Source organism: Plectropomus leopardus, chromosome 12, assembly GCF_008729295.1.
Source record: "Plectropomus leopardus isolate mb chromosome 12, YSFRI_Pleo_2.0, whole genome shotgun sequence".
NCBI lineage: Eukaryota > Metazoa > Chordata > Actinopteri > Perciformes > Serranidae > Plectropomus > Plectropomus leopardus.
The window spans coordinates 13,754,392-13,777,431 of NC_056474.1; the positions used below are offsets into that span (position 1 = coordinate 13,754,392).

Below are 23,040 nucleotides of genomic sequence, written 5' to 3' on the forward strand. Positions count from 1 at the left end.
AGTAACAACATAATACATTTTCACATTCACCAGATAAGTTTTTGTAATAATCTAAAAAAAAAAAACTGCAAAGTGTTGAATTAAATCCAATCAAGAAAAGACTGAAAGACGGGTGTAAACCTTAAATTTTTTGCTTGTGGATATATAATTTCCCCATTTAAAAAGATATATATATATTTGTTACTTGTATACTAATAATAGCCAACTATATATTTGTGGATATAATCAAAAGTGATGTTACAATTATTAAAACTATGACAGCTCATCAGTGTCAGTACGTTTCACAGCGCGTGTTTTCAGCAGGGCTCAGTGTGTGACATCAGCGCCCCCTCGTGCCTGACCGCGGTATGACGTCTCTGCTCCTGATTGGCTGAGCGGTTGTCAGGACTGTTTACAGGAAACATGGCCTCCCGGTCTGTTGGAGAGCTTCAGGAGATGGAAGGTGAGCCGAAATGCAAAGATATAGCCGTGTCATGGTTGTATAATCTTTGTGAACCGGCATTTATTTAGACAAATGTGTCAAATTTTATCGGGGAACATCCGCCGGTTTGTTTTCCTCGTTTCTAACCACACCTTCATTCTTGGCTTGCTAGCTAACGGGCTAACAACAATCCTGGTTAGCAAGCGTTATTCAGCTAACGTTAACTCACATTGTCCTGCTAGTCAGCGTCTTGTTTTAGTTTATATAGCTGCGTTGTCTACTTCAACAGCCTAAAAGTGGATTTTATGTTTAACATGTGTCCAGTTTCAGCTCGTTAGCCTGTCTGCTGTGGTTCAATCAGCTACCCGGCCAGCTAACATGGCTAGTACTGATGGCCCTAATATGAGTAAGCTAACCTTAGCATGTTAGTTGTTTCTGATCTGTTAAGACTGGAAATACAAGTGATCAAAATCACAGCAACCCAAGTTAACCGATGTATTTAAGTAGTAGGTGATTGCTACACTTGTTTATTGTATGCTGAAACATGATCTGGTTAAAAGTCATGGTTTCTGGTGGTCAAACAGAAGCTGGATGCTCCTCATGACAGTTCCTGACTCCTTCAGTGGGTGGAGGTGGAGCAGGGCCGAGCCTTTGCATCACATTACATGTGCATCAGTTAAATATGTCACTGATACACAATCAGATAACAGCTCTGTGTGGTGAAACTAAGCTGCTCCTCTTCTGCTGACTGTAGTGGACCGAAGGGGTGAGTCTGAGGAGTCTGGTGATGATGAGACCAGAAGGAGGAGTATCAATGGAGACGTGGACCCCAATCAGCCTGCTGCCACAAGTAAATCATCACATCTCCAGCACAGTCACATAGAAGGGGACATGAGTCAGGCTGTCAGCTGTAATGCAGTGTCATCATGAATAATTAAGAGTGCGACACAGAGTGATGCAGTGGCCATAGTGGTTTATCTGATTAATTCTTGCTCTTGTTAAAGGTAAAGAAGAGTCTCCTGTTGACATGGACACCATAACCTTGGATCCAGAGGAAGAGGTGAAAGGATGGTCTAAAAACACTGCTGCCGTCTGGCTGTGGCAACTGTGACAAATTTGATCTGTTAATGGTTTTTAATAAATTGTCTATCTCTAATGACAATTTTGTTGGATGATTAAAAAAACAAAGCCTTTAGCTGTCTTTGAGGAAGACACTCAGAGCATTAATGAAGTCACAAACAGCAGTTTGTTAGGTTAAGATTAGCGTTGCAGCAGTATATAATTAATGGTTATCATACTGTGGCATCTGTAGTAGTAAAAAAAAAAATGCAAGTGGATGAAAAATCTTAACTTTGTTTTAGCTGTTTTTAAAAGGGAGAATATTTACACATAACAACATTTAAAAAATGATTCCACGTTTCAGTTAAAGTGATAAAACATTTTTTCAACTAAATGAAAAACCCTGTTTTCCTTTCTCATACCGTTGCAAACCTAGTTAAGTTATAGTAGAAGAGTATGTTATATCATATTGTGTTTACTTGTGATTTAAACCTCTACCTGGGAGTGGAGACAAAGTTCTTTATTGCAACGTAATGTTATATGTGAAAAAATATGTTCTAACTATACATTTAGAAAGGATGTCTTCCTAATCTCTCTGTTGTCTTTCTAGGATGTTGATCTTGTTCATTGTCGTATTGGAAAAATTGAAGGATTGGAGGTGCTACAGAAGGCTAAAGTAAGTAACCTCAGTGTTTAGTGTCACCATCAGTGAATTGTGAAGTAATGGTAGCAGCACATTTTGCAAAATCTTGAGTAATTCCTTTATTTTTCCTTGCAAGAGAAACCAGACAGAATTTTTGTAGCAACGTTGTGTTGTTTTTTCTTTGTTAATAATTTCTAAAAGAGAAAAGAAGATGTGTTTAAAGTTTAAAATAAAAATACAGCTTTTGATTGTTTCCATTAATTGCTGTCTTTTGTGTATCTCTTTATATAGACACTCTCCTTACGACAGAATCTCATCAAAAAGATAGAAAACCTCGACAGTTTGAGCTCACTGCGGGAACTAGATCTTTATGACAATCAGATCCGCAAGCTGGAGAACCTGCACTGCCTCACAGAGATGGAGTAAGTCAAAACAAAAACGGGCAAAAGTCAAGTTATTTATGGAAAATCCAGTTTCTACACACTTGTATCAAGTGATTGTTGGGGCATTATCTCAAAAATAACTGATTACAGTGAGCATGCTTGTTTGACTGATCAACAGGCAGCTCGACGTGTCCTTCAATCTGCTGCGGAAGGTGGAGGGTTTGGAGCAGATGACTCGGCTGAAGAAACTTTTTCTGCTTCACAACAAAATTAGCAGCATTGCCAACCTGGAACACCTCACGAACCTGGACATGTTGGAGCTGGGCTCCAATCGCATCCGGGTACGACATAAAGGGTGTCTAAGGCAGCGAGAAATGATGTTCAAATTTATTTCAGTGCTACACTTAGAAAAACACAATTTATTAAAATGATGGTGTAAATGTTTTAAATTGTTGGACATTAGTGAAATATTTCTGAAATCATTGCATTGTGTTTATTTGTGTCTCATTTTGTTGTTTTCACAGGTCATGGAGAACCTGGATACACTGTCAACTTTGCAAAGTTTGTTTCTTGGCACCAATAAAATAACTAAGCTTCAGAATCTGGAGGGTTTACACAATCTGACTGTTTTAAGCATTCAGGTAATTCACAAGTCTTTGTCAACGCACTGTGTGAAGGGAGTCAAATTGAGGTGCATTTATGGAAATATTGGTAAATAATTTTGTGTACTTTTAATTGCAGAGTAACCGCATCACTAAAATTGAGGGTCTACAGAATCTTGTCAACCTGAAAGAGCTCTATCTGAGCCACAATGGCATTGAGGTCATTGAGGGCTTGGAAAACAACGTGAGTTACAGAAATTCGACAAACTTTTTCTGAAAGGGCTGAATGTGCCGAACTGTCCATCATGTATATTTGGGCAAACTAAAACCGAAGTTAGTTCAGTACATTCAAACTCTTATTTGTTTTCCCTCGCAGAAAAAGCTCACAACCCTGGACATCGCAGCCAATCGAGTAAAGAAAATTGAAAACATCAGCCATCTGACGGACCTGCAGGAGTTCTGGGTATGAATAGTTTGTGTAGTTAAACTACAATATAATTTGATGGTGTTTTTTATTTTGTATTATGCAAATTGTTTAGGGCCACTATAGCCTAACCAATACAGCAGACGTTTTAAATTGACAAAGCAGAAAAAATAATAATAACAATGAACTAAATATAACTAATAACACAAACAATGTCTCTGTTTCATGAAGTGTCAGTCATGCCAAAGTGAGCAGGAAATAGAGTCCTGGACTGTCAGCTATCATCAGTTAAATAATTAGACCTGTATGTATCCTGCTATGACATATAAAAATGCAAATAATACCTTGAGATATATATGTATGTATATATATATAAAGTGGTTACTAAAAAGTATTTAAGACTTAAAAATGGATGAACAACTACACCATAGTTCAAGTTTATTTTTAGCTTTAAAAAATCAATTGATAGATTTCTATTAGATTTTGAAAGTAACGCAAGATTGATTGAAGAACGTGTCTATATGACAGTGCAGGTCCTCAAAACAACAATTATTTAGTCTGAAAAGGGAAAATTTGCATGTTAATTCATCAGTTTCCTGTTTGCCGACTGACTCTTTTGCTGTTATACAGCACTCTACTTTCCGGTTTCAGCAAAAGTAAAGTTTTCTGACTTTTTAAAAGCTTCAAGGTTTCTTTCCCATTTGAAAAACTACGTTGTTTAGTTGAAATACAAATTCAACAGAAACACTTTACCTTGAATCCCCCTATTTGTGCTAAGAAGCGTTACCCTTCCCAGGTGTTTTATCTGTGCAGCCTTGGGATTTAAAATCTGATCGTAGATCTGTTTTTTCTTATTTTTTTTAATATCCTTGGTACTTAACATACTGTTGAATGTATTATTAATGAAGATTGTACTGTTTTAAACACGTATCAAAAATGTAATGAAGTATTGATATCTTAAACAACCTTAGCACAGTCTAAAACTACATTTTAGTGTACAAACCTTAAGTAGTTTGTAAAGTCTTGTTAATTCTTTTTTATTTGTCTCTACAATCTCCAAGTTTGTGACTGAACTATCTGAGCAAAACGAAGTCTGTCATCTTATTGGCTTATTTGTCTTTCAATCTCTCTGCAGATGAATGATAACCAGATAGATAACTGGTCAGATCTCGATGAGTTGAAGAATGCCAAGTCTCTGGAGACGGTCTACCTTGAAAGAAACCCTCTACAGAAGGATCCACAGTACCGGCGAAAGATCATGCTGGCGCTGCCCAGCGTACGCCAGATCGACGCTACCTTCATCCGCTTCTAAACTGCAGTTTAAAAATTCACCTGCCGACTTCACAGTGTTCTCCCTCACCGCCCTGCCGGCCCAACTCACAGAACAAACTTCATTTTGAAACACATTGGCGCCACTGGATCATATAGTCACTCCGTACACAGAGACACATTCCAACATAAACTCTCACCCATCTCTCACTCAACATACATGTATGCATGTATGCACTCATTCACACCTTGATCTATGCTACTGTGTGGAAGCTTATGTATTTATTAAGCTGGATATGAACTGTGAAGGATTTTAAAAAAGTACCCTGCACCCATTTCCTCATTTTTCTTCTGCACTTATTTTTCTTTTATTGTTTTGCATGTTGGATACAGAATGGAGGCTCTTTCCTCAATCATTCAGTGCCAGTCAGGAAAATAAGATATCAGTCTTATTTATCACGTTGTTGAAGTTGCACTGCTATCATATGAGTGGAGAGGGTGGCATTCTTACTATTTGAAGCATTTTTATTATTCCTTATGGTTGGATAGGATGAGACTGTTCTCACGGGGTACACAGAGGGTAAAAGAATAACCGAACATCAAATATGAAGGGAAAGTCCGTAATAAAAAACAATTTACGTATCTTAATCTTCAGAATAGCTTCTCATTTGGTTTTCCCACATTTAAAAACTGTCCTGAATAAGATGCCAAACTTAACAGCCACAGAAACGTCTTAACACGAAGATGTGCACATTGTTGCGACAGACCAATATTCTGAAGCCCTGTTGGTCCAAAAAAGGTCCCAGTTTACCAAAAGCCCATTTTTCCGACAGCCTGTTATCCCCTAAACAAACACTCATTGCTCTGGAGTCCCTCCAGGCTTCTTCAAAAATACCTTCTGCAGTGAGAAAACTCACAGCCAGAAAAAATGTTTGCATTGTACATTTCTGTAAAACCACAGATGCATTATTGTGGTGATTGTGTGGCTAGATTTAGGCACAAAAACCACTTAATTATGGTTAGGAAAAGATCATCCTTTGGTTAAACACCCACCCTTGGTGGCATAAAAGCTTGGTGAAAAACACCTGGGTTTGGGGGCTGAAACGCCACTGAGAAACCTCGCAAGGGGTCTGTCAAAACACTTGTGATCAGTGTGGCTCACATGCTGCTGGGAACTGGAACTAGCTGCAGGGAGTGTGTATTTTCAGAAAAAACAGGACTTCAGAGCGAAAGGTGTTTGTTTTTAGGATAATGGGCTGTTGGAGAAATGGGCTTTCAGTACAATGGGACATTTTTCGCACTAACGGGGCTTTGTAATTTTTGGCTGTCATAATAATGGCAGGCACCACAGTGACACCATGCAGATTACAGTCAGTTCAGTGAACCTGCTCACTTCTGTCTTTTTAAGGAAAACAGCAGAAACTGCTGAATAATTTTAATAAACTGGTATCATTACTGATGAGGGGCAAATCCTGATGTCCAGCAGCCTTGTCTATGCCTTGTCTAGATATTTTACAGCTTATTTTCTGATTAATAGGAGTGACATCTGCAGTTAAAAAAAAAAAAAGCTCACGAGAATGTGGAAATAATTTAATGTGTCCATAAAGATGGTTTTGTAATCAGTGGTACGTCACTGATTACAGCTTTAGTTCTCTTTTTACTTTGGTAAAAACTGTCGATACATCATTACATTATTTGATCTAATTACAGTTAAATGTGGATTTTTTTTAAAATGAATTTACTTAATAATGGCAGGACTGGTCTCATGTAAGTGTTGTTAACTAATGTAAGATAACGTAATTAATGCTGTTAACAATTTTTAAACATATTTTGAGGTTTAAAATTTTCAGATGTGTAAAGACACTCCAGTGACACATTCTGTAATATTTTTATTTGGCCTTCAGTGTCGCTTAAAAATAGATAATCCTGTGTATTTATGTTTGCCATAGGATTTCTTATATCAAGCACTAATATGAACAAACACCGAGGGACCGATTCTTATGCTCCTCTGTATATAATGCTTGAATGCACTTGATTTACTCCCGGGTTACAATTTAAAAAGTGATGCATCTTTTATATGAGGGTAATTTCCTTCCACCTCAGGACTAAAAGGTCACATTTGGATGCAGCACAGGCGCATCAGATTACAATGCACTGCTGAGTTTACATGGAGAGCGCTAAACTAAGTGCTCTCGGTGCAACATAAGATACTGACCATTATCACCTAATTCCTTTTATCTGGGTCCAAAGTACGCCCTCAAACTGTTAAAGAGGCCTGAGTTAATACTTTATCTCCCTTTTGTAGGCAAGAAAATAACAGCATCATATGCTGGTTTCTATTGTAGGTGTCTTTAGATGACAATTTGCTCTCTTTGAGAGGAACTGAGTCATCATAAATCAGATTATTTGTAGTGATTTTGACCATAAGTCGACTGTAGAGCATTTCTGAGCCCATTATCAGACTATCAGCAAAACTGAAGGACATTATACATTATTGAAATGAATGTTATTTTCTATTAGCTTTAACTATAATTACTTTAAAATTGGCCAGTGGGATTGCAAGTGTCACTTTGTGTATTTGTAAATACAGTTTGGACATCTCATGATGTAGAAAGTCAGTGCCATCACACCTTCCCTTTGTAAAGTTTTTTTTGTTTTGTTAATGCCAGGCAGCACAGCAGATTTGTGTGAGATACCGTAATTAAGATTACTTGACCTTGATTGGTCTCTGAATGAGAAATTGTTCAGATTACTCGTAGCCGATTGTTGTTAGAACTGAGTCTTCAGGTTCGGGACTTGGTTGATGCTGTTTTCAAACTGAATGTATTATGCAAACAATAAAATTACACTACTTAAGGAAAAACTGTATGTAGTTTTAATTTAAATATTTGTCATGACTAAAATATTTCAATTTTGTAACTTCATGTCACCCCCTCTCTCTCCCATCCACAATTGTCATTTCAGATATTCACTGCGTCATTGTTCCTTGGACAAATTCTGTCACTTTTGCCATTCATGTGTATTGGGCTTTTAATTTTAGATATCCACAACATCATTTTAGATATTCAGAATGTTCATTCTGGATATCTGCAATTTAATTCTTACTGGGAAAAATGCCTATTTTAAATATCTACAATAGTTATTACCTTGTCTATATCTGAAATGTTCATTTTGACCAGGAAGAATTTAATTGCGGATATCTGCAATACATATCCAGTCTACCTATCAAATGTTAGAATGGCCACTTATACTTTTTAACGATTAATGATTAAGTTTTAGATTTCTTGAAACACAATTTCTACATGTAAGAGTGAATTACTGATATCTATAATTAACTTTCTGACTAGTGACAATGCAGTTTTGACCAGGAGAAATGTTATTATGGTTTTATGGATATCTAAAATGTAATTAGCCTACAGATAAAATGGCCATTTAAAAATTCGAACAATTTGGTTTGATTTCTTTTAGTAAACGGGAAGTAGTTAATTAACAACTACAGAAGAAATGACCCCAAAATTAGCATGAAATTAGTAATCAGTAGTGATTGATTGATTGAAACAGTACAAGAAGATTTCCAGAAAATTAGGGGGGGTAAAGATTTTTTTTTTAAGGACAATTTTAATAAAACAAAGAAAGGAACTTTGAAAAAGTTCATGAAAATATAATAACTCTGCAACATAATTTTATATATGTAATTATGATAAATGCAAATATAGTTTTCCTAGCTTTTCCATTTGCAATTTGTGGAGCATTTCTTACCATGTTGCTATTTGCCTCTTTCCTATGTTTTTGAAAGAAATTGCACTAATATGCTCAAAATTCAAAGGTTTAAGTTCCTGTAAAAGACATCTGAAAGCCGCACAAGATGTTGCTCCAGATTTTAAAGGGTCAAGCCAATATGTGCATTCAAAACCCTCCTTTGGTAAAAGTAAGAAGTATTATCGGTACGTTGTAGTTAAATTATCAAAGGTAAATTAACTCGTTTTGCAGTAAAATGCCCCCTGTGACTGCTGTAGTAGTATACACTCTGGTCCCAGTCTTAGTACAGTAATCTGTTAGCTGCTGGCTCATCGACCTCCATGTTGAGAGCCGTGTGCAGACAATCCCCGAACCACAAATGCTCTGAAAGTCATGTCGAGCTCCTTTGAAAACTGAAGGAGGCATGCGGGAACTGCGTACAAATACATGAAAAACCCACAACTTTAAAAAAATAACTCACAAATATGCCACTAACGCCCCATTCATGTTTACTGAACTACATAACCCAGAATGCAGCACAATCCCTTGGTGACGTAGGGGGCCCGCGCCGCGCCAGGCGGAGGGAAAAGGACGGCGTAGCGCATGCGCCACATTTATGTTGTTGTTTGTGGCGGTAAGATGGCGGCGCTCGGAGACACCTCAGCTCCGGGGGTGAATGGGTTAATACAACAATTCACAGCAATAACAGGTAAAAATAACATTTTATTTTACGTTTAATCTATTAAGTAGGTTCTGGTCATCCAACAGGAATGGCTACCTTGTCAAACAAACCACGAAATTAGCGCGTGGACAAGAAAACGGACGTTAAGTCTTCCCCTGGCCCCTACGCTGTCAATGCTTTGCAGAGGGAAAAAGCACAGCCAGATATCTGCTTAACTCATGTGAAAGACACAGAAAAGGGACCATTTAACCATCCGATTTGAATATTATCCGCCACGGCCACTTCAAAACATCACATAGTATTTGTGGTGCTCGTTACAGACACTATCCCGCTAGCCCGGAGCTGATTTTCTGCTCGTTTTTTCCCATCGCATGTTGTTTGATAGTGGGGAATGGACGTCGGCTGAGCAACATTTCCCTTCTTCATCACCAGCCAGGCTTCATGTTGTGTTACTGCACGTTAGTCTTCACTCTGACGCCAAACCACACTCCGATAAGCTCGCTGTTTGTCTCCGACCACTCGTTCAGAGTTCCTCAATAGTTTATGTGTGCTTTAACACGATGGACAGTGTTTCAGTTTTAAGTTATTTAACGGAAAAGAGAGGAGACCCAGGGCTGCTGTTGGACTTGGAAAGTGAAACAGACATGCGCAGTACACGCAGAGAGATCAGTGCAGCCAAACGGTGCTGTTCACTTAGTAAGATAAAGTTAACCCTCCCATCTAATGTTATCTCACATGCAGAGCATTTTCATAGTTTTACTTATTGTGTCGGTTCATGATCTTTGGACATTTAAAGTAGATTCTGGCGTATTTGCAGACTGTTTGTAGCCTGCAAAATCACGTAGCGTAGTTGAGCAACATATGTGCTTACTATTTCCCAAAGCCTTTGTTTAAACCGGATGCATTTTTTTTCTGTCTTCAGACAGTTGGCTTTCATTCATTTCAGTACAGTGTTGCAGTCAACTTGCAAAGACTTGTTAGTAATGCAGCACAGGGAACAGCAACTCTGCCTTTATGAAGTTACACTGTTGTTGTAGGATGTTCACATTGAAATTGGAAAGCCTGTTTAAATTGTAAGTATGCATTGTCACAAGAAATTAACATGAATGAAAAATACTAGAGGCCCCCCAACAAGAAAGTAATCACACTTCCAAAAACTTGTTAGCAGTTTGTTTTACGTAATATGTAGAAAACAGGTTAAAAAATGCGTATGGTACTCTAAATGTTGTTAGAGATAAAGTTCATGAAGTAATTGCTGAGTAGTGGAAAATTTATTCTTCTCTTACTCTTTTTCAGATTTTTAAGATTTCAGTTTGTTCTTTATGAGAATCGGTTCATTAAGTTTGTTATATAGGTTATCATTCATTTCAATTACTGTTATTTTGTTTTGTTTGTTTTACATGTTTAGAAAAGATATCAACCAAATCAATTAGATTAGTTTCAATATACGACTGAAGCTGCGGACATCAAATGATGACTGATGTTTTGTATGTAGTATGTCAACAGTATTACCTTGCGGCACACTTAAATGTTACTATATGTTTTGCAGGCTACAGATTTACAGATGCATTGTAGCTGTAGACATATGCCGATAAGTACCAAGAAATTGCAGCACAAAAATGACAAATATATAAATATACTTAAGTGTATGAATAATATATAGCTTGGTCACAATTCTTTAATAACCAAATTTCAGGATCTGTATAAAATATTTTTGAATAATGTTAAAAATTATTTGCGTCAGCACTTAAAAAAACCTTTCAAATATTGATATTATTTTGAAAATATGAAATATATTTGATCGTACTGTAGTCACAACACAGTAATACATATTGTCACAATACTGACATTTCTAATTTTGGCACAATATTTAGGAAACATTGACACTGAGGGCATTAAATGTTTTTTTTTAATTAAAAGATACATTTAACAAGGCTAAAACATGACAACAGTGAGATCAGCAGAATGAATGACTGTAATAAACATAAGCAATGAGAGAATGCGAGAAAGCGTGCTGGTAAAACAGGTATTTAAATGCCTTCAAATATTCAGAATCAATAGGTATTAATAAATGGATAATTTTAAAAACACAGTGAGATGACATGAAGTCCCCCTTTTAAATGCAAGTTAAAAAAAAAAAGATGATGCTTTGTAAAAGTAAAGTGTGCAGTAACCAACCTACAACATGCAAAAATCTATATATTTCCTTTAATATGTTATTAAAATTCAAAACAGATATTTTACTGATGATAAACTATTTCAGGACTAACACTGATAGTGTGAGTTTTCACATGTATGTAGCTGTGTATCACAGTTTTATCCATAATGTTCTCTAAACATCACTATGCCTTTGTCGGATACTGTTTTAGGAGCCACAGAGAGTGTAGGAAAACATATGTTGGAAGCATGCAACAACAACCTGGAGATGGCAGTGACCATGTTTCTGGACGGAGGCGGGATTGCAGAGGAGCCCAGCACCAGCTCCAGTTCAGCAGCTTCAAGCAGCAGAGCTCCCCCTTCAGAGTAAACTCCTACTTTTACTTGTGTCAAATAAAAGTAAAATAAGGTCTTTACACTTTGCTATCTTAAAGATGCACTCTCTGATTTTTTTTTTATAGTGCTCCATAATTTCTCTCCTAGTTTGAGTTGTTGTTGGCAGTAAGCTGGAGCGAGAGTTTAGGGGCTCAGATTGATGCTGCTGCTGTGATTTGTGTTGCATCTTGGTTGTACAGCAAAATAAGAGAGTGTATCTTTAAAATTTGTATGATACCAGATTGCTTTGCTTCTTAGAATAATACTGTTTATATTTCCTTGTGTCTCAGTGAAGTACGAGCACCCATTCCCCAGAAACAGGACATATTGGTGGAACCTGAACCGTTGTTTGGAGGTATTACACTCTTCTTATTCGACTTCAGACAAACTCAAATCTTTTTACTGGCTGTGTTGTTGCAGTCATCTGCTAAATGTGACATGTGATGTGTATGTTACACATGCAGTGCCAAAGCGAAGAAGACCTGCTCGATCAATATTTGATGGTTTCCGAGACTTCCAAACAGAAACAAGTGAGTACATTCAAGTTGTGCGAGCTTTAAAGAATCTGGTTGGTAGTGAATGTGGTAAAGCAGCCTGTCACTTTTCTCTCTGTCCCGACCTTTTTACTTTCTCTAATGACTAAGAATGTTTTTTCTTTTCCTAGTTCGTCAGGAACAGGAGCTGCGTAACGGTGGAACAGTGGATAAGAAACTGAGCACCCTGGCAGACCTTTTCCGTCCCCCCATTGAGCTCATGCACAAAGGCAGCTTTGAGACGGTGAGGAGTCTATCACTGGACATTTTAAACCGCACGTCTTTATTCACTGTGTGAACTTTCAGCAAAGTTTCAGATGGTGACTGTGTGGGTCACAGGTGGGAAACCTGGTGTGCCATGTACGGAAGGGCAGGTTGTCATTTTTAAAGCATGCATTCTTCCTCTCTGGATGAATATGCACTAACAGTATTCATGAAATCAGCCGGTATAGTGGTCAAATGCATGTGAAGGCATACTCTTGAAACAAGTGGTTATTTGAAAAGAAAAGAGCTGAAAATATTCAGTGCACAGCCGTACTTCTCCTCTGGGTGCCAGCTGGTGCCGGGTATATCCACGTGAAACAAAAGGATGTCAGAGCACTAGGATACTAGCATTGACACTATTTTATTGACAGCTTACATTAAAAAACGGAGAGTGGATCTGTTGAAGCAACATGCAGAACATTTAGTTTGCTTCTTTTTGTTTTTAATCTAAGCTGTCATTAAAACACTGTGTTTACTTAGTGTATTTAGTTTTTTGTCTCCCATCAAGCTGCAGCTTAACCCTCTGTGGTACACATTATGATGCCAGCTGGTGATAAAGTGTTTGTAATGGTTTTTTTTTGTTTTCATAAAATAGAATAAGTAAACATAATTTAAAGACAGTCCAAAAATATATATTTTTTTGGTGTACACTTTTGGTTGCATTATCCTAAACCAACATTGTACCATAATGGTAAGAAATGAAAAAAAAGGGGGTAATGTTGAAATCTTAATACAATTTTATACCATACTGTATGGAAAATATTCAAAATGATTAAACATGTGGGTTAATTTGTAGAGATAAAGAGGAAATTATGATGAGAGTTATGCTATAAACCGAATACACAAAACTGTAATGGTGGAATTCCACAATGGTACAATGTCTCAAGGCAACATATGCATTTTAGAAAATTTCTGTCAATTAATTTTGAAATTTACTACATTAAACAGTTAAAACGTAAACTTTACTCACCTATTATTGTTAATATATTTTTTTCTCCCTTGTTTTTAAAATGACAGAACAAGATACCATTTTTGTCGAGAGTTAATGGGGCTGAAAAAGGGACTCAAAATGACCACCAGGGAGTCATATTACATTAGATATAGTGCTGCTTGCTTCCTCGGGGCCCTGACCTTTTTTTAAAGTGTTGCAGTGTAATTGATAATATGTTGTATGAGTGTAAACAGAGCAAAAAATGGTATGTTACCTACAGTCACCCAAGGTACCATAGAGGGTTAAAGGTATACTATGCAGGATTGTTAGTTTTTGTAAATCCACTCGCCAGCAATGCTGCCAGTGCCTGAACAGGGATGTTTGGAGTAACGATGCAGTGAAGACCATCATCAGAGACTGTGTCTCTTGGATACATGTGGCTTAAGGTCTGGAATTTGCTTTATAGTATATCCTTAACCACATATGCCTCTTTGGTCCTCACCCAAACTAAGTCCATCTCTTGTGCTTCCAGGCAAAAGACTGCGGACAACTAGAGAACAAGTGGCTGATGATCAACATTCAAAATGTTCAGGACTTTGCCTGCCAGTGCCTGAACAGGGATGTTTGGAGTAACGATGCAGTGAAGACCATCATCAGGTACTGTGTCTCTTGGATACATGTGGCTTAAGGTCTGGAATTTGCTTTATAGTATATCCTTAACCACATATGCCTCTTTGGTCCTCACCCAAACTAAGTCCATCTCTTGTGCTTCCAGGCAAAAGACTGCGGACAACTAGAGAACAAGTGGCTGATGATCAACATTCAAAATGTTCAGGACTTTGCCTGCCAGTGCCTGAACAGGGATGTTTGGAGTAACGATGCAGTGAAGACCATCATCAGAGAGCACTTCATATTCTGGCAGGTATGTCGTTTCAAATCCCAGGGTCATCAGTGGTCTGTGATGTTTTCGTGTTTGTGCAAACTCTGCATTGACGTCTTTGCAAGAGTACAGCTGCTTAACTCTTTTGATGGAAAGGTCGAGTTGAACGCTGTTATTCCTGTGAGAAATTCATTTTGTCAGTGATGCAAAAACAAAGACCACTGGCAGTATTGATAGGTGAAGTTGTGAATAATTGTGTATGGCCAAAGTGTTTCAAGCACACAGTAGGTGGGTTTCCATTAACCCTCAAATTGTGCAAATTATGAATATAAAAAATGACTCTTGGAAATGTGTCAATTTTGAAAGTACTCCCAGTTATTCTAAAATAGCTTTTATAGGCAGCTCTTGTCAGTAGTAACTGGATCCCTGATGCAGCAGGCGCTACAAGAGGTGCTATTGCATCACATAACTCTTCAAAAGTTAAGCAGATCATGCAGAAGTTTTGAATCCACAATTCCTCTGTGAAATCGTGAACTATCACCTTCCAGAAATCCCTCATACGTGTCCGCTCCCACGTTGAAGAGGCTTGCCTTTCCATTATCACTCGCATAACACGCCTGCATCGCCTTGGATTGGAAATAATGATGGCTAGTGCGGTGGCTACAATAGAAATAAACCTGCTAATGTTTTGAGCCACCATCGCCATGCTTTGTGGAGTGTTATCGCAAGAGGAGAAGTCGCACAACATCACTCAATGGAGACGTAGTCATCTTGCAGTTTGAAAATTTGAAAATATCACTTAAGTTTTGCACAAATCTGTAATGGAAGCCCGCCTACAGATGCTGTTGTACTCACTTTTTGTTCTGCTGTAAAAAAAAAAAAAAAGTCCCTTAATCAGCACATGAAATCTCACTTTGTCCTAAAGCCCAACACTCATAGTCTTAACATTTGCATTCATGATACTCAGTTGAGGTTAATATGCTGTGAACTTCATGTCTGTGTTGTGCATTTTCTCTCTTTACAGGTGTATCATGACAGTGAAGAGGGACAAAGATACATCCAGTTCTATAAGCTGAACAAGTTTCCCTATATTTCCATCCTTGATCCCCGCACAGGTGAGTGTTCATGGGAAGTTAGTCGCAGCATTATCTGCCGTAATCATTCCGATGCTTGATCTATGCTGATCGTTAATCCTCAATTTGAATGAGGGGATTTATTATATTAAATTTGTTAAAAAAACAAAAGACTGTATTCAGTTAATATAACTAGTCTGTTTTGTCAGCATACATACCTATAGGCAGCAAGTTAATACAATAACAGTATAAAATAATGATGGAATAATAATCGCATCCTTAGGCTTATCGCAACTTTATGCTATGACAGAAATGGAAAATTTCAAAATTAAATTGTTTACTTTTGTTGGGGGGCGGTTTAACACAAAATCCGAACAATTAGGTTCAGATGTTCAGTCTGGAAAACACTCACTTATTCTGCAAAGCACAAGGCTGTAACGTGGGAAACAAAATTTGAAATGTTTGTATCGCACAAGTCAGTTGCCACTGGAATCTAATTCTACAAATAGAATAATATAGAAATGCAAAATCAGAAAATAGCTGCATAGCAACTGAATGTTGATTTAGATTTATTCATCAATGTCATGGATGAAGATTCAAACTGTTAGATTAAGCACTATCTTTATTGACGCTGTTGGGGGTCTCTCCTTCATACATACCATTTAGGGGACAACACAACAGCATTGGAAGTAATTTAAAAGCATAATGGTGCATGGCTGAGCTCAAGATGCTTGTATGATTAAGTGATCAATGCACTGGATATACTTAGCCATGACGTTAACTGAACTGCATTGTCCATTGTGTAGCCATTTAAACAGCATATTACATTACAGTGAGCAGATGTCTCTTCCTCGCTGTTTAGAGTAGCTCTAACTCAGAGCATCTGAACACATCTGTTTTTGCTTCTGAAATGTTTAATTTATTTCCTTACTGACCTGTGCTGTTTAAAACATGATCACTTCAGGTCAAAAAATGGTGGAGTGGAATCAGCTGGACGTGACATCGTTTCTGGAGCAGACGACTGGATTCCTGGCAGAGCATGGGCAGCTCGATGGGCCATCCTGTCACGCACCCCCTGCCAAACGAGCTCGCTCTGTGGGTCCCTCATCTCATGTGTCACCTCTAATTCTAACTCTTTTTAGCGCTCTAATAAGAGCTTTCCTCTACTTCTCTCTCCGTTGGACTTCATTGTTTTCTTCCTTGCCCTCAAGGCTGCATTACATGTAAAAGATAACATTTTTGGGAACTTATTATACCATAGTTTCTGCATGAAATGTGAATATTTCCATCTGCTTGGTAGTTTGGACATTTTGCAAAATTTGAATGCATCTTATCCTTAAAAGCATCTTTAGTCACCCCTAAAGATTGTTACTTTATTGCCAATTTTGACTAATACACAGCCACTGCTAGTGTACAAAGATTTACCGATGTCTGTCTCTGCCCAGCTCTTTGATGTGTTTTTTTTACAGCTGCACACTTTGTTTTCTTTTCTAGGAGAGTCTTATTGATGCCAGTGAAGACAGTCAGCTGGAGGCAGCGATCCGAGCCTCCCTACAGGAGACCCACTACGAGTCCTCAAATGCTCCAGAAGCCCCCGATTCTCCTCGATCAGATGACGAATCAGACGCAGAGCCTTTCTCTGACAGCGAAGGTCCCATCTCTGTCGATGGCTCAGACAGCGAAACGCCAGCACCCCACGAAGAGAAAAGTTCTACCAGCAAACACACCCAGCTCCCTCCGGCCACTGCGGCCCAGCAACGTCTGCATCCTGATAGCTCTACTGCTTCTTATAGAAAGTCTCCATACAAAGAAAACAACCACAGTCACAAGAAAGAGGAGAGCAAAAAGAATCATTTGGAGCCCTCGGCTGCTCGTCATCCTCAGCCTGACGCTGATTCTGGAGGTAACCACTGTCCTCCAGCGGCCGAAAGTGCTGGACCCTCTAAGACTAGCTCCACCAAAACCTGTCACCTGGACTGTCCTGATGACAACGGTACATAAATGTGTCATTGGGAACCGTTATGATTATGGTTAAGGTATGGGGAGATATTTACCAGCATGTTTTTTGTTTTTTTCCACATAGGTCCTAAAGCCAGGTTGATGCTCCGTTACCCAGATGGACAGAGAGAGCAAATTTCCTTGTCTTCTCAAGCAAAACTTTTGGTGAGAACACAACACACTAACAATATTTAAAAAAAACAAACATTTTTGGTAATATGCTTCTTTGCTTTGTTGCCGAGTCAGATTTAAAGATTGATTTTGGACAGAGCAAGGTGAGCTCTTTCCTCATTTATCCAGTTTTTATGCAAAATTAAGCTAACTGGCTGCTGACTCCAGCTTCACATTCACTCAAATGTATCTATCCTGAAAGTGAATCAGGAATTGCAGTGGATTAATCAGTGAAGTGAGGGCGGCTATGAAGATTATGAAGAGTGGAAAGGCCGTTGGCCCAGATAACATACCTGGGGAGGCATGGAGATGTTTAGGAGAGATGGCAGTGCAATTTTTAACTAGATTTTTTAACACATGCAAGAAAGTGAGGGGGAGACCTGAAGAGAGGAAAAGAAGCATACTGGTACCGATTTTAAGGAACAAGGGTGATTAAAAAACATATGACAGAGTGCCCAGAGACAAGATCTGGTATTGGAAGTCAGGAGTAGCAGAGAGGTAGGGATGGGCGATGCAATATACTCAATGTATCATGGCTTTTCACAGAATAAATGACTATCGCGATCATTGATTATAAATTGTCACTTTTTTTTTTAAGCCACCTGCATTTTGGTTATCTTGCTCTCTCCTGCAACTCTCTGCCTCTCATACAAACACATGCAGACATAGAGCAGGGTTTCTGCAGGGCTCCACTCACATTTTGGAGCAACTACTATTTATGTATTATCTGGAGAACTGTTAGTTTGTTTCCAGCTTACAGTGAACTTAATGAGTAGTTGTGACGATAGTGTATGCAGGTGAGGCATGTGTATTTGCAGCACTCCGAACGCCACTATTTAGTAACATTTTGCGACCACAGAGCACCAGTGTGGCGCAGCATCTGTTTAAGTTTCAGGTAACACTAACATCCAATTGTTGACTAGAAGCTTCAAGTGCACAGAATAAGAGATGAGCCAGGTCCTTCAAAATGAAATCACTATAGGTCCTTATTTAATTATAACAAGACATTTTAAATGTCATGATAAAAGAATTTTATTGTCTTACTCTCTTATAGCCTTATTTAAGAAATATTACAATAGTATTGTATTCAACTTTATTATATTATTATTATTATATATGACAGTAGCTACTTTATTTAACTTTATCGTAACTGCAGTTCATTCAATATTATTTTAGTAGTTAACATTATTTTAAAGGACATTTAAAATACCGCAATATATATTGTGTATCGCAATATAGCCTTAAAATATTGCAATATTATTTTAAAGTGATATCGTCCAGCCCTACAGAGACATGTGCAAACAATAGTGCAGGATGTGTATGAGGGTAGTGTGACAATGGTGAGGTGTGTGGTAGGAGTGACAGATGGGTTTAAGGTGGAGGTGGGATAATGTGAAGGATCTGCTCCGAGCCCCCTCTTGTTTCCATTGGTAATGGATAAGATCAGGCAGGAGTCTCAGTGGATTCTGATTTGTGCAGAGGATATTGTGATCGTCAAAGTAGGGAGCAGGTTGAGGAGAGCTGGAGAGAGAGGGGTGGGATTGAGGTGGTTCGGACAATAAGGAGACATGCTGGATATCGCAGAGGAAGGATGCTGAGTCATTGAGGCTGACTCAGCAACAGGAAATCATAAACTGCTCTGCACACGTCTTCAGAGGGACATGGTCAACCCCTGACATCCTGGATCAAGCTATTTCACTCGATGGGCAGACCTTGTTCAGAACCAACAGGACACATAGGACTCATTGTAGCTGGTGATTTTAATCAAACAAACACAAATCTGTCTTACCAAAATTCCACCAGCGTGTCCAGATCCCCAACCGAGGAAGAAATATCCTGGATCATGTGTACACAAATATTCCTGCCGGCTACAAAGCCCTCCAACATCCTCACTTTGACCTGTCAGATCATATTTCTCTGCTCCTTCTGCCGACATATTGCCAGCTGATAAAAAGCATCAAACCATCAGGTAAAACTGTTGAAGTGTGGACAGATGAAGCTACATCAGCACTATGGGATCGTTTTGAGTGCACAGACTGGCAAATGTTCAGAGATACTGCCACTCAGGTTAAAAACATCAGTCTTGAATAATATGCATCTTCAGTGACATCATATACCAACAAATGTGTGGATGATGTGGTGATCACAAAGACAATAAGAATATTCCCCAACCAGAGGGCCTGGATGAATGAGGTGAGGGCTCTTTTCAGAGCCAAAAAAGCTTGCTTTCCGTCAGGTGCGAAGGAGGCCTACATCACCGCCAGAGCAAGACTGAGAGCTGGCATCAAGGAGGCAAAGAGGAGACATTAGCTGAGACTGGGGAGAGACCTTAACAGCAGCAGCACTAAAGATATGTGGTAGACAAAATGTCACAGGCTACAAAAGCAGGAGCCCCCGCCATCATGTGAGAGGCCACGCTGCCGGACGAGCTGAGCACATTGTATGCTCACTTTGATGTCCTCAACAAAGACTCAGCTGTAAGGACTACTCCGCCTTCAGAGGACAGGCCACTCTCAGTGACCACAGCAGATGTAAGAAAAATCCTGCTGAGAGTGAACATAAATAAGGCTGCTCGTTCAGATAATATACCTGGCCGTGTACTAAAAACGTGCTGATCATATGGCTGGGCAGTTAATTGAAAAATAATCAAAACCGACATTCAGAACCTCTAACCGACGTAATCTTCCTTATGTCGGTTATTTTGTTTTGTTTTTTTAAATTCTGTTAATCGTTACCTCACTGGGGTTGCCAACCCTCACGCATCTGCGGTGTGTGTCTCACACTATGTTGGACTCTGTTGGGCTCTGTCTCACGGTTTCACGGCAGAGAGGCAAATCTCACGCTAAAACAGAAGTGTTTAACAATCATGTAATGCAGTGAATGACTTGGACTCTAGATTACAGTTGAGTATTTGACAACCGAGTCAAATACTCATGTGCTTCCACGGCGTTTCATTATCACTGATCAAACAGTTGATGGTCTGACCGCAGTGCAGCGAGAGACAGACAAACATGATGGAGCTTCTCCTCACAGCATCAAAGTGTCTGAATGAACAAACAGACAAATATTCAGCGGTGGAAAGTGACTTCTTTAGACTTCTACAGACTACTTTGTTTTAGCTCCAGGTTCTGTCAGACTTTGGATTATTTGGACTATTTAGAAACACCAGGACGCATCACTCCGTGTCTCATCCAGTTGCTTGTGCTGAGCTCTCATTATTACTACCAGGGGCAGCAGATGTAGTGTTTTGGGGGCCTGCCTTATTTTCAACCTTTCTCTAACTGGGAATGTTTGCAGGCTGTTGGCAGCTATAGAAGAAGTAGGTCTACTAAAAAAAAATGCCACAAGTAAAGCGATGAATAGCAAAAGTTTGTTTAAGATGGAGCTTTTAATTCTTATATAATGCTGGATAGTTTGTTTAATAAATAATAATGCATCGTATGTTTATTACACTCCAACACTATGGTCAAATGAAACTATGTGAGTGAACTATGAGAGCAAAAAACCAACCCATCAGCTGATCAGTTAGTTGATGTTATAACTGACATTTTTATTTTCTCACTCTCAAAAGATTCTGTTCTTTCCTGCCTCAAGACAGCCATCATCATCGCTGTACCTAAAAAGTCTGCTGTATCTAGTCTTAATAACTACCGCCCTGTGGCTCTTACCTCCATCCTGATGAAGTGCTTTGAGAAACTGGTTCTCCAGCACATCAAAGACAACATCCCTGCCAGCCTGGACTCTCATTAGTATGCTTTCAGAACCAACAGATCCACAGAGGACGCCATATCTTCTGCTCTTCACTCAGTCTTCACTCACCTGGAGAATAAGAACAGCTACATCAGGATGCTGTTTGTTGACTTCAGCTCAGCATTCAACACAGTCTCTCCCATGAACCTGATTGGAAAACTTAACACTCTGGGCTTCAGTACAACACTTTGCAACTAGATACTGGACTCCCTCACATGCAGACCCCAGAGACTTTGTATTGGCAGTCACACCTCCTCTACATTAGTGCTCAACACCGGAGCCCCCCAGGGCTGTGTGCTCAGCCCCCTCAAATTACACCCATGACTGTCTTCCAGACATCAGGAGAACTCTATTGTGAAGTATGCGGACGACACCACCATCATCGGCCGTATTATAAACAACGATGAGAGTTCATACCGGGAGGAAATCAGCAATCTTGCAGAGTGCTCAACCTACTGCTCAACGCCAGTAAAGCCAGGGAGCTGATTGTTGGTTTTAGAAAGAAGGAGGGGAAGACACACACCCCTGTCTACATCAGTGGAGCAGGTGAATTACCTTAGATTTACCATCACTGAGAACCTATCTTGGTCATCACACAACACCAGTCAGGTTGAAAAAGCACGGAAAAGGCTAATGGCAACAAAGGGGATAAGCACATTTCCCAAAATGTCAAACTAATGCTTTAAGTAAAATAATCACATAAATTTTGATTGTTAAGTAAAATGTCTCACCTCTGGTATCATCTTTCTCTCTCTCTCGTCAAGGCCCTGGTAAGACACGTCCAGTCGAAAGGTTACCCGAACGAACGCTTCGAACTTGTCACCAACTTTCCCAGAAGGAAGCTGGCCCACTTGGACTATGACATCACGCTGCAGGAGGCAGGCCTTTGTCCACAGGAGACTGTATTTGTGCAGGAGAGGAACTAGCCTTGTCAGAAACACTCACTTTTTGCTTGTGTATCTCTCTGGTAGACCTCACCCTTTCACCAATGATCTGGGACGGCCTCGATCCCATAACCTTCTGTCTTCTTGGAATTAGGCCCTGTTTTTGCCAAGACAACTCTTAGTGGATGGACATCTTTCACCGCCACTCCATTAGTCTGAATACTGACGTCTCTACTGACAGCCTAATCCCTTTGTAGTGCTCTACAATTGGCCAGTAAGGTGTTACAGATGTTGGCACTCTTTAATTTTATAATGCAATTTATTCTTTTCTGATGCAGGCTTCATTTTTTTTTCTGAGGCTCATCAGGATAGAATATATATATATATATATATATATATATATATATATATATATATATATATATATATATATATATATATATTCTAATTCTATCATAAACAGATTAAAAAAAAAGCCCAAATAATGGATCAGGCACGAGGCACCAGGGACTTGTACAAAAAAGACTTTTACCTCCCAGAAAGGATTGTTAAATGTCAGAGTTTATTTTCTTGCTCTTCTTGTTATTTTCCGTACCTGGGGACAGGTAAAAGGAGGTTCATTCTTGTTTATTTTGACCCAGATTTGGTCTCTCACGCGGTCATTGTTTGAACAATTGTAATTATATGGAAGGCACTAAGAGAAAAGGTCCGGAAATTGCAAGTCAAGAAAAATGTGTCGGACATCTGTGACGCACGTGTGTAGATCTGAGAGGATTTGGGTTGAGCCGCACATTTTTACTCCA

The 23,040-nt window shown here is 39.0% G+C and overlaps 2 protein-coding genes across 2 annotated transcripts; both read left to right on the forward strand.

Annotated features, from left to right (window-relative positions):
- Positions 1 to 386: 386 nt before the first annotated feature.
- Positions 387 to 7,503, forward strand: ppp1r7 (protein phosphatase 1, regulatory (inhibitor) subunit 7). The gene is made up of 10 exons (XM_042498284.1): positions 387 to 442; positions 1,176 to 1,271; positions 1,426 to 1,481; positions 2,091 to 2,156; positions 2,415 to 2,545; positions 2,685 to 2,847; positions 3,031 to 3,147; positions 3,248 to 3,352; positions 3,485 to 3,571; positions 4,668 to 7,503. The coding sequence occupies exons 1-10, from the start codon at positions 403 to 405 to the stop codon at positions 4,842 to 4,844; spliced, it is 1,038 nt and encodes a 345-aa protein (XP_042354218.1). The 5' UTR covers positions 387 to 402; the 3' UTR covers positions 4,845 to 7,503.
- A 1,639-nt stretch (positions 7,504 to 9,142) lies between these two features.
- On the forward strand, positions 9,143 to 22,618 carry ubxn7 (UBX domain protein 7). Its single transcript, XM_042497696.1, has 12 exons — positions 9,143 to 9,248; positions 11,591 to 11,744; positions 12,044 to 12,108; positions 12,218 to 12,283; positions 12,418 to 12,530; positions 14,014 to 14,138; positions 14,382 to 14,403; positions 15,386 to 15,476; positions 16,399 to 16,529; positions 16,929 to 17,427; positions 17,518 to 17,597; positions 22,118 to 22,618. Exons 1-12 carry the CDS (start codon positions 9,143 to 9,145, stop codon positions 22,277 to 22,279), a joined length of 1,614 nt encoding a protein of 537 aa, XP_042353630.1. The 3' UTR covers positions 22,280 to 22,618.
- Positions 22,619 to 23,040: the final 422 nt, after the last annotated feature.